The following is a 14,759-nucleotide window of genomic DNA, read 5'->3' as shown; positions in this document are numbered from 1 at the left end:
CCCTGGAATTCCGTATGGAATTCCCTTGCCTGGACCCTTCACATCTGTGCCACCAAATGCCAGAAACTGGGAATGAATCAAATTCCAGCGATCCTGGGGATCCTTGGGAGTGGCCATGACTAATTGCTTATCTCTAAACGGATACAGCGAGTCTGGTTAGGTTTGATGACAATCCCAGCACCTGGAATTGTGGGAGCGTTACGGGAGCAATGGAAGCAGGCTCTGGGATTGCTGTTGATAGAAGGCTGGACGATCCTTGCATTCCCTCCCAGCCCAGGACATCCCAGGATTCTAGGACTCCATGAGAGGGGTGCAGGAAGAGCAGGACCCCCAAGACAGAGTTTTGGAGAAAAGTTTCCTCCAGCTCATCCCTTATCCAGAACTGGCCCTGTCCTCTCCCTGTATCCAGCAGCTCTGGCTGCTGAATTGACTTTTCCGGGGTCACCGTGGTGACATCGGGGCCAATGTCCAGCCGGGGCAGTGGCCGCGGCTCCGGGACAGCCGCGGTGACACCATGAGGCTGTGGCTGCTCTGCGCTGTCACCGCCGCCGTGGCCGTGGCCGGAGTGGCCGGAGCCGGAGCTGACCACGGCGACCCCGGCATGGCGGCACGCGGGAGAGAGGTCGGTAGTGTATGGGGAGGGGTAAAACTGGGAATAACGGGGCTGGGAATGCGGGGAATGCCAGAGCTCGGCACCGCGGGGCCCCGTCCCGCTCCTCGGGGCTGCCCCGGTACCGCGCCCTGCCCGAGTGCCCGGAGCAAATCCCAGGGCGCAGCCTTTCCACAGCTTTTCCAACCTCCGCGTCCCTGCGGGGCTGGGCTCGGCATTCCCGGTCCCTGGCGCGGCCCCGGCCCCTCGGAGCCGCGGCATCGCACAAACTTCCAAAGATCCCGGGGAAGACGAGGGGGCACGGGGTGGACACGGCGGGACGGGGTTCAGCGGCGATCCCATCACCTCCAGCTCCACGGGCAGCTCCCGGTGCTGCTCGCGTTCCCAGCGCCGCGCTCCGGGAGATCCCGACCCGACCTTTTCCTCCGCAGGGCCGGCGGCGGCCGCACAGACCCTGCTCCGGCTGCTTCTCCGTGCTGAGCGAGGTGAGCCGGCGCCGCCGGGATGCGGGGATTCGGGAATGCGGGGAGCGGGATCTGGGGTCACGGGATGGTGGCTCCCACACCCGCGTCTGTCCCGCAGGAGTCGCAGTCGATGCCCTGGAATTCCCGTGAGGAGGATGCGGCTCAGCCGGGCAGGCGGGCACGGAGCGGGAAGGGTCTGGAGGTACCGGAGTGTCCCGGAGCTGCCCGGGGATGGGATGGGAATGGGGATGGGAATGGGGATGGGACGGGGCTGTAGATGGGATGGGGCTGTAGATGGGATGGGGCTGTAGATGACATGGGGTGGGGTGGGATGGCATCTCCCTCTCCCAAGGCTCCATTTGACGCCGCGCTCACTCCCGCAGGGCAGAGCCAGGAGGGAGAGCCTGGAGCCGGCCCAGCCCGCGGGACACCCCAGGCACATCCCGCTGCTGTGACAGGTGACAACGAAGCCTCAGCAGGACCCCGGGCCCGGCGGGGACCCCCTGGCAGCCCCCGCGAGGCGTTGCAGGAGTCACCGAGCACCCGAGAGCACTGCGGGAGCGATGCCCGAGCCTGGGAATGCTGCTGGACACTGGGAGCAGCCTCACGCCAGGAGAGAGCTCAGCCGCCTGCTCCCTGCTCTGAGCTGAGCCCCCCGCCCTTCCCACCCCCCAAAATGCCTGTGGGGCAGATGCCCCCGCTTTGCCAAGCCCCCAAATAAAGCCGGCACACCAGAGGAAGCGGATGTGTTTGGGGGGGACACACATAGGGTGGGCGACCCCCGACAGAGCTACCCCGCGCTGGGCTGGGCTGGGCGGGAGTGTGGGGACACTGGGGACACCAGAGGTCTGAGCCAACCCGTGGGTGTCTGCACAGGGGGATTGCAGGGGGACCCCAGGGACCGTGGGGCTGGGGGACCCTCCAGAGGTGCTGATCCTGGGGGTCCCTCAGGAATGTCAGTTCAAGGATGCGGAAGATCCCCTAGAATGCTGGATCACAGGGATAGGGAGATCCCCCAGGAATGCTAGTCCAAGGGGAGGTGGGGCTGGAGGACCCCCCAGCGATGGCGGTCCTGGGGGTCCCTCAGGGCTCCCAGTTCAGGGGAATGGCGGATTCCCAAGAATGGATGACAGAGATGCAGCGGGTCCTCAGGAATGGAATGCTGGTTCCAGAGGAAGTGGGGCTGGCCCTGGGGGTCCCGCAGGGCCCCCAGTTCAGGGCCCGGCGAGTGTCCGGAGGGGTCCAGGGGTGCGGCCGTGGTAGCCTTGGGCATCTGGCCCCGCCCATCGCCTGGCCCCGCCCCGTTACCGCCACGCCCCCTGACGTAACCCCCGCCCCTCCAGGCCCCGCCCCGCCAGCCCTGCTCTTGCTCCTCCCGCCCGCCGGGGGGCGCCGCTTCCTGCGCGGTGCCGCTCTGGCGGACGGCGCCCCCTGCGGGCCCGGTGGCGGCGCGGGCGCGCAGGGGACCCGAGGCGGCGGTGGCGGCCGCGGCCATGTCCCGCCGGGGGCCCGCGCAGGTCAGGGCCCGCCCGGGCCACGGGCCACGGGCCGGGATGCGCGACAGGACACGGGACGGGGCGGGCCGCAGCGGTGCTGGGCCAGGGGCTGAGGGGGTCCCACGGGGGAAGTGGGACTGGGGGTTTGGGGGTTCTCTCAGAGTCCTGGGCATGGGGGAAGGGAGGTGGCATGGTTGTTCCTGGAGGGTGACAATTCGGGGGTCTCCGGGAGAGCTGGTTCGGGGGGATTGAGGGGTCCCCCAGGGGAGGTGGGCTAGGGAAACCGCCAGGGGTGTTGGCTCTGGGAGTCGGGGTTGTCCCTCTGGATCCTGGGAATGGATGACAGCTCAGGAGGATGGGAGGATGCCCCAGGGATGCCAGTTCACAGGGATGAAGGGATCTCCGAGGGATGCTGGTCCTGGGAGAGGTGGAACTGTGGAACCCCCCCCAAAGGTGCTGGTCCTGGGGGTTCCCCTGGGGTGCCTATTCAGGGGGTTTCCCTTTGGTCCTTGGGAAGGTGGGCATAGGGGCACGCGGGGGTGGAAGCCATATCCCTGCGGAATTGGGATCTGGGGAAATCCCTCGGGGCTCCCGGGGGTCCTGAGCAGGTGGCCATTCCCTGGCCACCCTTTGGCCAGGGTCGTGGCCAAACCCCTAACCCTGAGTCCCCCGCAGGTGTCGGGCAGCCTCCGGCAGAAGGCAGTGCCGGGCATGGCCCCGTCGGAGCTGCAGGAGCTGCAGAGCCGCACGGAGCGAGCGGAGCGGCGGCTCCTGGCCTGCGAGAACCTGGTCGGGGAGCTGGGCAGCGGCCTGGCCGCCCTGGGCACCGTCCTGCAGGGCTACGGGCAGCTGCAGCAGCGGCTGCTCAACCTGGAGAACCTCCTCAAGAACAGGAACTTCTGGATCCTGCGCCTGCCCCCCACCTCCAGAGGGGAGATCCCTAAGGTAGCAACAGCAACTTCCCCGGGATCCTGTGGGACTGTGGAAGGTTGGGGGCCGAGCTCCTGCTTGTCCCCATAGTGGGGCTGGACGTGTCCCGAGCCCCGTGGTTCCAGGGGAGTTCTGTGTCATTCCAGGTGCCGCTCACCTTCGATGATATCTCGGTGTATTTCAATGAGCTGGAGTGGGAGAGGCTGGAGCGCTGGCAGAAGGATCTGTACAGGGCCGTGATGAGGGGCAACTACGAGACCTTGGTGTCCCTGGGTAAGGTTTGGGGGGCTGTAGCTTGTGGAATCATGGAGTAGCCTGGGTTTGGAAGGCTGTGAGGTGGTGAGGCCCTGGCACAGGTTACCCACATCCCTGGAAGCGTCCAGGGCCAGGCTGGATGGGGCTTGGAGCAACCTGGGATAGTGGAGGGTGTCCCTGACTTCCACTAGAGGGAAATGTTCCAGCCAAAGGTTTTCCCTCATTTGGGATTTTAGTTCATGTTCTGCTGGTAAGATCCTCTCTGCCTCAGCTGCATCTGTGTTTGGGAATGGATCTTGCCTTGGAGACAAGGAAGTGTTTGGAGTAGGGATAAGGTGTTTGTGTCTCTGCCAGGACTGGGATAGGGGACAAGGGTCACTGCTGGAATGTGCTTAGCTAAAGACATGGTCAGATCTTAATAAGCCCCCCCATCCTCTGCCCCATGCCCAGACTACGCCGTGTCCAAGCCTGACATCCTGTCCCGGATAGAGAGGGATGAAGAGCTCAGTGACAAAGAGGGTCAGGAGCCCCCATGGACACGGTCGGGGGATGATCAGGAGCCCCTCCAGGCAGCAGAAGAGATGGACAAGGCGGATGAGGCTCCAGGAGATGAAACCCCCATGGAAGCTGCCCCAGGTGGGTGCCAGGAGGAGGTGGCTGTTCCTGGAGATCTCGCCTTTGTTAGGAAGGAAGTGCTCACTCCATGGATTAAAGCACCCCGGAGCACCGTGAATCTTCATTCCAAGAGGAATGGTTGTGCTTGGTTGGATGAATCCTACAGAGAAAAGAAGTCAAAGCCTTCAGGAGGGTCTGGAGCAGTAGGAAAGGCTTCCTGTAAGACTGGGGCTTCCAGAAACATTCATGCCTGCTGTAGAGGAACAGGAAACATGCTGGAAAGTGAGGAACTGGGAGCTGAGGTGGGAGGAGGAGGCTGGAGCTGCTCTGCTTGTCCTGGGAAAACAGAGTCTGGGGAGCCTCGGGGCATGGATTTAGACTGGGAGAGCTGGGCGGGAAGAGGGAGGTGCTGGAAAGGGGAAGACACACCCAGACAGAGCTAGGAACAGCAGAGATATGGGAAGAGCCGTGGCTGAGGGCTCTTTCCTGCAGGATTCAGGAGCTAGGAAGGTTAAAGGCACTCCAGGAAAAGCTGGGCAGGTGCTGTCCCATGGGAAAACTCACCTGGAACCCAGGTGGGAGTTTGGGGGTTGGATTGGAGGAAAGGAAAAGGGACACAGGGATGTTTCCTTTGGGGTTCATGGTCTGTTACTCGGAGCTTCTGTCCTGTGTGGATCCTGCCACGGGGCCAAGGAGGCGGCTCTGCCATTGGGGTTGGAGTCTCTGTTTGTGTGTCTGCTGGGGCTGGGAGAGGGGACAAGGGTCACTTTGGGAATCTGGCAGCCAAATCCTAATAAAGCCCGTGTTCTCTGCCCTGGGAGCAGATGGTGCCAAGTCCAAGCCCAACGGCCGGACCTGCATCAAGAGGGATGAAGAGACCAGCAACGAAAAGGGTCCAGAACCCTCATGGACACAGAATGGGGACAGCCAGAAAACCCTACAGATACAGACTGGACACAGCCAGGAACCCCCAGAGACACAGACTGGGAACAGCCCAAAATCCCCACGGACACGGAGTGGGAACAGCCAAAAAACCCCACAGACCCAGACTAGAGACAGCCAGAACCCCCCACAGACACAGATTAGGGACAGCCCAAAGTCCTCATGGACACGGAGTGGGAACAGCCAGAAAACCCCACAGACACAGACTGGGGACAGCCAGAACCCCCCACAAACACACACTAGGGACAGCCCAAAGTCCTCATGGACACGGAGTGGGAACAGCCAGAAAACCCTGCAGACACAGACTGAGGACAGCCCAAAAACCCCATGGACACAGAATGGGGACAGCCCTAAGTCCACATGGACACGGAGTGGGAACAGCCAGAAAAACCTACAGATACAGACTGAGGACAGCCCAAAAACCCCACAGACACAGACTGGGGACAGCCCTAAGTCCACATGGACACGGAGTGGGAACAGCCCAAAGTCCCCAAGGACACAGATTGAGAACAGCCCAAAGTCCCCAAGGACACAGAGTGGGAACAGCCCAAAACTCCCACGGACACAGATTGGGAACAGCCCGAAGTCCCCACAGGCACACACTGGGGACAGCCAGACACTGCCTCAGACACAGACTGGGGACCCCCAGACAGGTGCCCCCAACAATCAGAAGCCCCCACAGACACCAGAAGAGATGGAGCAGCAGGAAGAGGCTTTGGGAGAGGATGCCATGCCCACAGAAGCTGGCCCAGGTGAGTTTCAGGGGTGCCAGGGATGTACTTCCCCTTCCCCAGCTCTCTGGGGCTCTGGTGGTGTCCAGGGCAGAGGGCACGGCCCTGGTGTTGGAGAGGCATTTCCAGGGAGCCTTGGGATGCTGTCATGGGATGGTGGACGAGAGTCTGGACATGGGAATGTAAGCTATGGAGGTGGTGAGGCGAGGCTTCTCCATGAGGTGATGGCATGTGGCATCTTGGTGTCCTTCCTCCCAGCCCTCCCTCTGCTTTTGGTTCATGTGTGGCTTCACTCCTGACACCTTCCAGCCTTTCCATAGAATTGCTGGGGTTGGAAAAGCCCTCTGAGACCACTGGGTCCAGCTCTGCCCCAGCACTGCCAAGGCCCCATGTCCCCAGGTGCCACATCCACACGGCTTCTAAATCCCTGCTGGAACAGGGACTCCACCACTGCCTGTTGCAGGGCTGGATAGCCCTTTCCAGAAGGAATTTTCCTGATGGCTGATCCACATCCTGGCTCTTGAGGTGCAGCTTTCTCCAGCTCTTCCACACACTCCCAGCAATCCCTGGTTCATAATGCTGGAGCTGGGACCTGGGAGGTCTCCATGGGTCTTTCAAATCCCTGTTCCCTGCAAACAGAATTCCCCATCCTGATGATGAACGTGATGTCCCTGGGGGACCATCAGCCAGGGATGGTGGCAGAGGAGGACCTGGAGATGGAGGAGGACCCGGCAGAGCCTGACACTGGTGAGTCACCCTGTGCTGGGGACACGGGGCCTGGCAGGAAGGTGGGAAGCAGCTTCCAGAGCTTATGGGCATAAATTGGGAGGGAAAATGAAGTTTCTGGGGTTCCTTTTATTTTTTCCTGCAACATCTTGTGGGTTTAGATGTGGGTCCCTTGTGCCACTGGTCCCAATGGCACCCACAGAGGGCTCAGCCTGGGAACCCTTCAGGGATGGACACTCCATCCCTGCCCTGGGCTGCTGTGCCAGGGCTAGACAGCCTTTTTGGGGAAGGAATTTTCCCAACATGCAACCTGAACCTCCCCTGGCACAGCTTGAGGCCATTTCCCCTTGCCCTGTCACTGTTCCCTGAGAGCAGAGCCCGACCCCCCCGGCTGTCCCCTCCTGTCAGGGAGTTGTGCAGATCCAGAAGGGCCCCCCTGAGCCTCCTTTTCTCCAGGCTGAGCCCCTTTCCCAGCTCCTTCAGCCACTCCTGGTGCTCCAGCCCCTTCCCAGCTCTGTTCTCTTCCCAGCCCTCAATGTCTTCTCAGTGAGAAGCCTAGAGCTGCCCCCGGGACTGGAGGTGCTCAGCAGTGCCAGCACAAAGGGGTGCTGTGTCACACCCGTGCTGGCACCAACAGGTGTCTCTCTGTTCCAGAGGAAGCCTCACCCATGGAAGATGAAACGCTGTGCGAAGGGGCTGCTCCCGGGGACATCAAGGTGAAGGAAGAGGAGCCTGAGCTGCTGGCAGAGGAATCCACACCCTCTCCCGGCTCAGAGATCCAGAAATGTCCCAAAAACGAGCTGGTGAAAGCCAAGAGCAAGAAGAAGCCGAACCGGTGCGAGACCAGCAACCTCCTGATGGGCAACTGCCGGCGTGGGTACGTGCGGGAATGGTCCCATCCCTGCACGGAGTGCGGGAAGCGCTTCCGCCTCAAGATCAACCTCATCATCCACCAGCGCAGCCACGCCAAGGAGGGGCCCTACGAGTGCCCCGTGTGCGAGATCGGCTTCAGCAACAAACGGCACCTGGACCTTCACCGCAGCATCCACGTCAAGGACAGGGCCTTCGGGGCCAAGGTCTGGGGCAACGTCCACCCCGAGCTGCGCATCCGCCCGCGCAGGGACCTGTGCGGTGGCACCCACGGGCTGGGCAGCGCTGGCCACGCTGGGGGAGCCTGGCTGGGCCAGCCCAAGGAGGAGCCGGACAGAGAGGGCCTGCCTGGCTCCGGGTTCACGCGGCCGCCCGATTCCAGGGTGAAGTGTCCCTACTGCAAGAAGTTCCTGTCCTGCTCCATGTCGCTGCGGCGGCACCTGCAGACCCACGCGCGGGACCGGCCCTACTGCTGCAGCTCCTGCAACAAGTGTTTCACCCGCAGCAATCACCTCCTGCGCCACAAGAAGATCCACGAGCGGGCTCTGGCCGCGCTCCAGAGGGAGGCCAACGCCCAGCCCCCTGCCGCTATCCCGGCATCCCTGCAGCACGGGGCACCCGAGGCCGACAGGAGCCTTTCCCAAGGGAAAGGCAGCCCTGAGGCTGCAAAACCGAGCCTGCCCAATGTGCTGCTGTTGGGAGCGACACCACTGGAGAGCCCGGGCAAAGGCTCCCCGCTCCCTGACTGCATCAGGAAAGCCGTGCAGCCCGTAGTCCAGCTGGGATCGAGGGCAGTGGCTTCAGAAATGACCCTGGGACAGATCTGAGCTGTGCGTGTCCCCAGAGAGAAGCTGCGAGTTTGTTGGGTTTGCACCTGGTGGGACACCGGGATTGGGAATCTGCTGCGTTTTAGGAGCTTCTTGGGTTGTAGAAAGAATGGGAAGCTTGGAGACCACAACAGAGAGCAAGTTGCAGAAGCCTGCAGCGATCCATAATGCTTCACCATTCCACGGAGTTGTTCCTGTTGGCTGATGCTTGGAATTTTCCTAAGCTGACATTCCTGAGAAATGACCAGGTGAATCCTGGTCAAACAGGAGCAAAGCTTTTGCATTCCTTGATGTTGGAGCTGACCCCTTGCTTTTGGGAACACAATTGAAGAGGGCAGGGAGAAGGGAAAGGAGCTGACAGCATTCCCAAACAGCCCTTTGCTCCATGGACCAAGCTTCCTGAGACACCAGATGGAGAGTGACATCTCTGAGACTCCACCACGTCCTGGCCACCCTTGCCATCCTCCACCCTGGGGACATCAGCCAACACCCCCTCCAGCGGGTTGGGAACACTGGAGCTTTGCACTGGAAGATCCATAGGACAAAGCAAACCCCAATATTCTGTGCTGGCATATTCCAGGGATCCCGGCAGGGAAGCCACAGGCACCCTCGGGACCATCCTGCATGGGTGCAGAGTGATTTTAGGAATACTTGACGGGTCAGCCAGCCCCATGCTGCAGCAGCACCCCTGATCCTCATGGATACGCCTGCACAGAGCAGCGCCTCAGCTCTGGAGGAAACTCCTATTCTCCCAACCGCAGCTCGTCCCCTTTTGCCCAGAATCCCACCAGAATGAATCCTATGGGAAAACAGTTCTGCAGCTACCTCATGCGGGGAGAGGGGGGCCTGCCCAGAGGCAGCCAATGGAAGCCAGGCCTGGCGCTGCTCTGGTGTCCCCAGAGCCACCAGGGCAATGTCCTGGCCAGAGCCCCACATGCTGGGTGTGCACAGGGAGCTCATCCCATCCAGAGCCATTGCCACATGGACCCAATGGAGCAGCTGCTGGGACTCTTGCATTTAGTTTTCCAGGGTTTTTTCTTGTTTTCTTTGAGTTGTTTGATGTAATTATTTGATATCCTGAGATCTCTGAGCAGTGAACACTGGTAGGCTTTTCCCATCTTTCATTCCAAGTCACTCCCAAGGTGTGATGGTGCTGCTACGGGAAGCTTTGGGAGCTGAGGGAACACCTGTGCTACATCCAGGTGTGACCCTCAGCCACCTCCTGCTCCATGGGACAGACAGCAGCATCCAAGCTGCTCCACGGGAATACACGACATCCCACTGCTCCTCTGGGCTGGTGTCTCACAATTCCTGCCCCTGGGATTGCAGTGTGGAGCATTCCCAGACTGCAGCAGGAGCCGGGAGGGGTGACAGTGGCAGAGGGGGGATGTTTGATGCCTTGTGGACATGTGACCATGGATCTGGCAGTGAGCCAGTGGCTGGTTATCCCTGCCCAGGTAGAGATCCAAGTGCTCCCTAGTTGATCCCAGGGGCATGGCTGAGCTGGTGTGCTGGCGTTCCAGTGGGTGAATAACCCCAGTCCAGCAGAAGGGCCAGCAGCCCCAGCCTGGCATCTGCTGTGACCCGGAGCAGCATTTTCTATGACATTCCTGATCCCTTTCTCAGGCTGTGGAATCAATAAAGTATTTGTCTCTATGGTTGGCTGCTTTGGGGGCTGTACTGTGGGCGCAGAACTGGGATCAGCCAGCAGGAGGGTTTTGGGAGTCACTGCCAGCAGCTCCAGAGCCCCAGGGCACTGGGAGAGTTGTGGAATCCAAGCCAGGAAGGACAAGCTGCCGAGCGGAGCAGGGAAGGGCAAGGGATGGAGAGGCCCTGACTACCATGGGTCCCTCAGCACTGCCAGGGAGTCCCGTGGTGCCCAGATTGTATGGAGAATCCTGTGGGGGATTCCTGTGAGACAGCTTCACATTCCCATCACACATTCCCAGCAGGTAGCTCTGCATTCCTCCCCCATGGCCCCCTCCCTGTTGAGCCAGGGATGTCAACCCCCAGCCCGCCCAGGAGCACAACAGGAGACCAGGTCAGCTCAGTCTTTTATGTGATTCTCTTTGCGGCTGGTCCTGCCACCCAGCCCCCACAGCCTTCTCAGGGCTATCAGCTGCCCCCAGGCCACTGACCGCTCCCTGCACAGTGCTGGTGTTCAAACAACCCCAGTTTCACCCTGGGATCCGGCACAGCCGCTCCTCTGCTGAACCTAGGGGCAGCGGCACCGCCCGGCTCGGCTCCAGCCGCTGACCCTCGCCTCCTCTGCTGCCTCGTGGCCAGTCCCATCCCGCCCTGGGCCCTTCCCTGCCGGAACAGCACAGGAGGCTCCCTCCTCCTCCTGCTCCTCCTCCTGAGACCCAGGTGGTGCCACAAGTCCTACAGCATCACGGACAAACTCCCGGTACTTCCCCAAGTCCCTGCTGCCCGGTGTCCCACGCGGAAGAACCACTGTCCCTTCCCTTCTCCAGCCCTCTGGCTACCGATTATCCTGGCTCAGAGCCTCGCAGGGCTCCAACTCCGGCTCGTGTCCTGGCAAGCTGCCGGCCGGAGAGGTGGCCACGGCGTGCACCTTCTGGTGATGGTTGAGCGATTGCCGGTGCCGGAAGCTCTTGGTGCAGCCGTGGCACTGGAAGGGGCGTTGCTGGGTGTGCCGGCGCTGGTGCTCCTCCAGCGACGTTTTCTGGGGGAAGCTCTCGGCGCACTCGATGCAGCGGTAGAGCCGCTCGCCGGTGGCGCTGGCCCGCGCCGGCCGGCCCGGCCACGCGCTGCGGAGCTGCGGCCCGTGGATGCGCTGGTGCTTCTGCAGGTGGTGCTTCTGCACGAAGCCCTTGCCGCAGGCGGGGCAGCGGTACGGCCGCTCCCCGGTGTGGATCCGGTAGTGCTTGTTGAGGTTGGATTTCTCGTTGAAGCTCTTGCCGCAGGCCGGGCACTGGAAGGGCCGCTCGCCCGTGTGCAGGCGCTGGTGCCGCAGCAGCGCGGCGTGGTGGGCCAGGCTCTTCCCGCAGGACGTGCAGATGAAGGAGCCGTTGCTCTTCCTCGCCCGGCTCTGCTGCCGCGCCAGGAGGTTCCGTGTCAGCCGGACGCTCTTCCAGCCCGGCGACAGCGCCCCAGGATCGTCCTGGGGACTCTGCTGCTCCCAGCCGGGCTGCGGCGAGGCCACCTCGGCCGCGGGGTCTTCTCCCAGCGGCATTCCCTGGGCAAGGGCGAACGGCTGCTCCGTGCCCGCGCCCAGCACGTGCTCGGTGGGGAAGGGCAGGCCCGGGGCAGGGTGAGCTTCCACCGGCACCACCACTGGCTTGAATTCCCCCAGGCAGAATTCCCCCAAGCCCGCTGCGGCCGCCTTGGGCCCGGCCACGCCGTGGCTCTCCCAGGAAACCGGCTGCTCCTGGCTGAGGGGAACCTCCTCGTCCAGCCTGACCGTGGGCACCATCGGCAGTGCCAGGAGCTCAGCTCCGTCCTCCTGCGGCTGCTGCTCTTCTGTCTTGATCACGATCATCTCACCTGTGGAGAGACTGCAGTTCATCCTGGGAAAGGAAGTCCTCCCGTACCTGCAGCTCCAGAGTGGAAGCAGGAGCAGAGCAGAGAGGGACTGGCAAAGAATGAAAGGGAGCAGGAAGGGATTCCCAAGAGGAGATAAGATGAAAGGGGATTGTCAGGGCAGCTTGTTGGACCTCAGGGACATCACGGAATCACAGAAATAGTGAGGTTTGCAAAGGCCTCCAAGATTAACAAGTCCAATCATCAACCAAGCACTGCCAAGGCCACCACTGACCCGTGTCCCCAGCTGCTACATGCACACAGTTTTTAAATCCTTCCAGGAATGGAGACTTCACCCACCACTGCCCTGGGCATGCTGGACTCAATGGACACTACGGACTGACAATACCATCCTGACACAAAGGCCAAACCAGAGAGAATGTGAAGGCAAAGCTGAGGTGCAGAGTCCTCCATCCTGGAAAGAACCCCATCAGGAATGGCAGAGTTTAAGTGGGTGAATCCAGGGAAAAGGATCAAAGCAAAGCCTCCCCAAAGCAGGAAGGAGCATCCACCCACAGGTACCCAATGCCAGAGCCATCCTCACTGAGCCTTGCCCCAGGTTTTCCCATTTTCCATCCTTAAGAACTCTGCCCAGTCCGGGTGGGTTGTCAGTGCCCATCCTCAGCCCCCCTCGCTGTCACTCACTGTCACCAAGCTGTCCTGGCACCGCTCCCTTCTCTGGCAGCCCGGGGCTCCCTGGATCCTCCCTGTCCTCGGCTGGTGGCAGCAGTGCAGGTTTGGAACCAGCATCCTCGGACTCTGGGAAGGAGGGAGCAATGGGATGAACTGCTGGCAGTGGGGACCAGCCAAAGCGGGGTCCTGGAATTCCAGGACATCTGATCACACAGGCCACTGGTAGCCGCACCAAGCATGTGATTTTTGCTTATCCAGGAAGTGCCTGGTAAACATTCAAGCTCTACAATTTCAGCCCAAAATTAATAAGCACTAAAATGTAGGACTCTGCAGCAAATGCCTGCAGGGTGATCCATTTACAGCCCATATCCCAGGAAAAAACAGTGCAGGAACAGTGCTGGTGGGCTGCAGGACATGTCACCTGGAATCTCCCCATGTTCCACGTGGGGAGGGTTTGGAAGCTGCACCAGCCCAGGGATGACGATGCTTCTGACATGATCTGAGTGATCCTCACCGAGAGGGACCATGGCCTCATAATTCCCCTTCCTGGCGATCCCACGAAGCTCCCGGATGTCCACGCTCCCCAATTCCTGCTCTGGCAGAGCGTCCGCCTCACCCTTGCCCGCTGCTGGCACCTGGAAGTACAGGAGGCTCCACCTGGGGGTCCCCACTGAGCCCCTCCCCGAGCCCCTGGAGGTCTGGAGCTCCTATGGACAGAGCCATGTCACAGGAGACATTCCCAGACATCGCAGCAAGGCTCAGCTGTTCCTGGGGCAGATTCCCAGGATCCATCCCAGCAGCCAGGTGAGCAGTGACCCCTCAGGTGGGAGTGGGACTGGTGGCACCATCCCACATCAGCCCAACATGGCTGAAACACTTGGGGCAGGTGTTCTGCTCACCCTCTTCCCTGGAGACAGGCACAAGCATCAGAGGAGCCGTGTCCATCTGGCCCCGTGCAGCTCCTGAGAGCCAACAGCACATCCATGGCCACACAGCCACCTGGGGCACTTTGGGCACATCTCTGTCACCTGCGGCCTGTCCTTGTCACCCTGGGCACATCCTTGTGAGCTGGGACACATCCCTGTCCATCTTCGGCACATTCTCATTAGCTGGGGTTTGTCCCCGTTTGTCACCGTAGGAATGTCCCTGTTTCCACATCAGCTGGGGCTTGTCCCCATTACCTACACCCCATCCCGGTCACTGAGGGGACATCCCTGTTCCCTGGGACTCATCCTCATTACCATGAACCCATCCCTCTCACCATGGGCTCACCCCCATCCCTGTTACCCGGAGCTTGTCCCTGTCACCGCTGGCATGTCCCCGTCCCCATTCCTCAGAGCTTGTCCCTCTTACCGTGGGCTCAGCCTGATCCCCATTCCCTGGCACCCATCCCTTTCCCCATTCCCTGGGGCTGGTTCCTGTCCCCCGGGCCCATCCTGTCACCGTGTGGGCCCGTCCCGGTTCCCTGGGCCCCGTCGCGGTTACCTGTGTCCTCTCCCGGGCGCTGCCGGTGCCGGTGCCGGTGCCCCCGCAGCGGCAGCGGCGGAGCTGGCGCTGGATGCGGCGGAGGCGGCGGGAGTTGTCCCTGAGGAGCGCGGCCAGCCGGGCCCCGCCGGCCCGCACCGTGCGCTCCAGCCCCGCCACGCGCCGCTCCAGCCGCTCCAGCCGCCGCTCCGCCGCCTCCACGCTCCGCTCCAGCCGCCGCTCCGCCGCCGCCACCGCCCGCAGAGACAGCCCCGCCGGGGCCGCCCCGCCGGGGCCCGCGCCGGGATCGGGGCCCGCGCCCTGCCAGGCCTCGGGCGCCCACTCGGGGTCCTGCTGCGGGGGGAAGAGGGCGGTGAGGGGCGGCCGGGCCCGGGGTCCCGCCGGGGGTACGGGGGTGCCGGTGCCGCGGGGTCCCGCCGGTACCTGAGCGCGGCCCCACCGGGCCATGGCCGCCCCTCACAGCGGCCGCCGCAGCGCCCCCTGCCGGCCCCGCGCCGCCCGCGCCGCCCCGCCCGCGGCAGCCGCACCGAGACCCCGGCCCGGGCCGGCCCCAGCCTGTTCAGAGCCACATCCCATCTACAGCCTTAATCCATCCCATCTACAGCCCTAATCCATCCCATCTACAGCCCTAA

The 14,759-nt window shown here is 62.2% G+C and overlaps 3 protein-coding genes across 3 annotated transcripts; 2 read left to right on the top strand and 1 right to left on the bottom strand.

The window, feature by feature from the left end:
• The first annotated feature begins 466 nt into the window (after positions 1-466).
• Positions 467-1,810, top strand: LOC148225039 (uncharacterized). The gene is made up of 4 exons (XM_088176223.1): positions 467-622; positions 1,042-1,095; positions 1,193-1,276; positions 1,458-1,810. Exons 1-4 carry the CDS (start codon positions 515-517, stop codon positions 1,527-1,529), a joined length of 318 nt encoding a protein of 105 aa, XP_088032349.1. The 5' UTR covers positions 467-514; the 3' UTR covers positions 1,530-1,810.
• A 1,445-nt stretch (positions 1,811-3,255) lies between these two features.
• On the top strand, positions 3,256-10,122 carry LOC106862789 (uncharacterized). The gene is made up of 6 exons (XM_014892004.2): positions 3,256-3,515; positions 3,647-3,773; positions 4,206-4,391; positions 5,195-6,064; positions 6,683-6,790; positions 7,424-10,122. Exons 1-6 carry the CDS (start codon positions 3,282-3,284, stop codon positions 8,464-8,466), a joined length of 2,568 nt encoding a protein of 855 aa, XP_014747490.2. The 5' UTR covers positions 3,256-3,281; the 3' UTR covers positions 8,467-10,122.
• A 386-nt stretch (positions 10,123-10,508) lies between these two features.
• Positions 10,509-14,574, bottom strand: LOC148225038 (uncharacterized). Its single transcript, XM_088154810.1, has 4 exons — positions 14,128-14,574; positions 13,157-13,277; positions 12,655-12,768; positions 10,509-11,973 (listed from the first exon to the last, which is right to left on the bottom strand). The coding sequence occupies exons 1-4, from the start codon at positions 14,572-14,574 to the stop codon at positions 10,949-10,951; spliced, it is 1,707 nt and encodes a 568-aa protein (XP_088010936.1). The 3' UTR covers positions 10,509-10,948.
• Positions 14,575-14,759: the final 185 nt, after the last annotated feature.

This window comes from Sturnus vulgaris, chromosome 1 (genome assembly GCF_052056855.1).
Source record: "Sturnus vulgaris isolate bStuVul1 chromosome 1, bStuVul1.hap1, whole genome shotgun sequence".
In the NCBI taxonomy this organism is placed as follows: domain Eukaryota; kingdom Metazoa; phylum Chordata; class Aves; order Passeriformes; family Sturnidae; genus Sturnus; species Sturnus vulgaris.
Note: the sequence above shows the minus strand (reverse complement) of the source record. Positions and strands in the feature narration are given on the sequence as shown.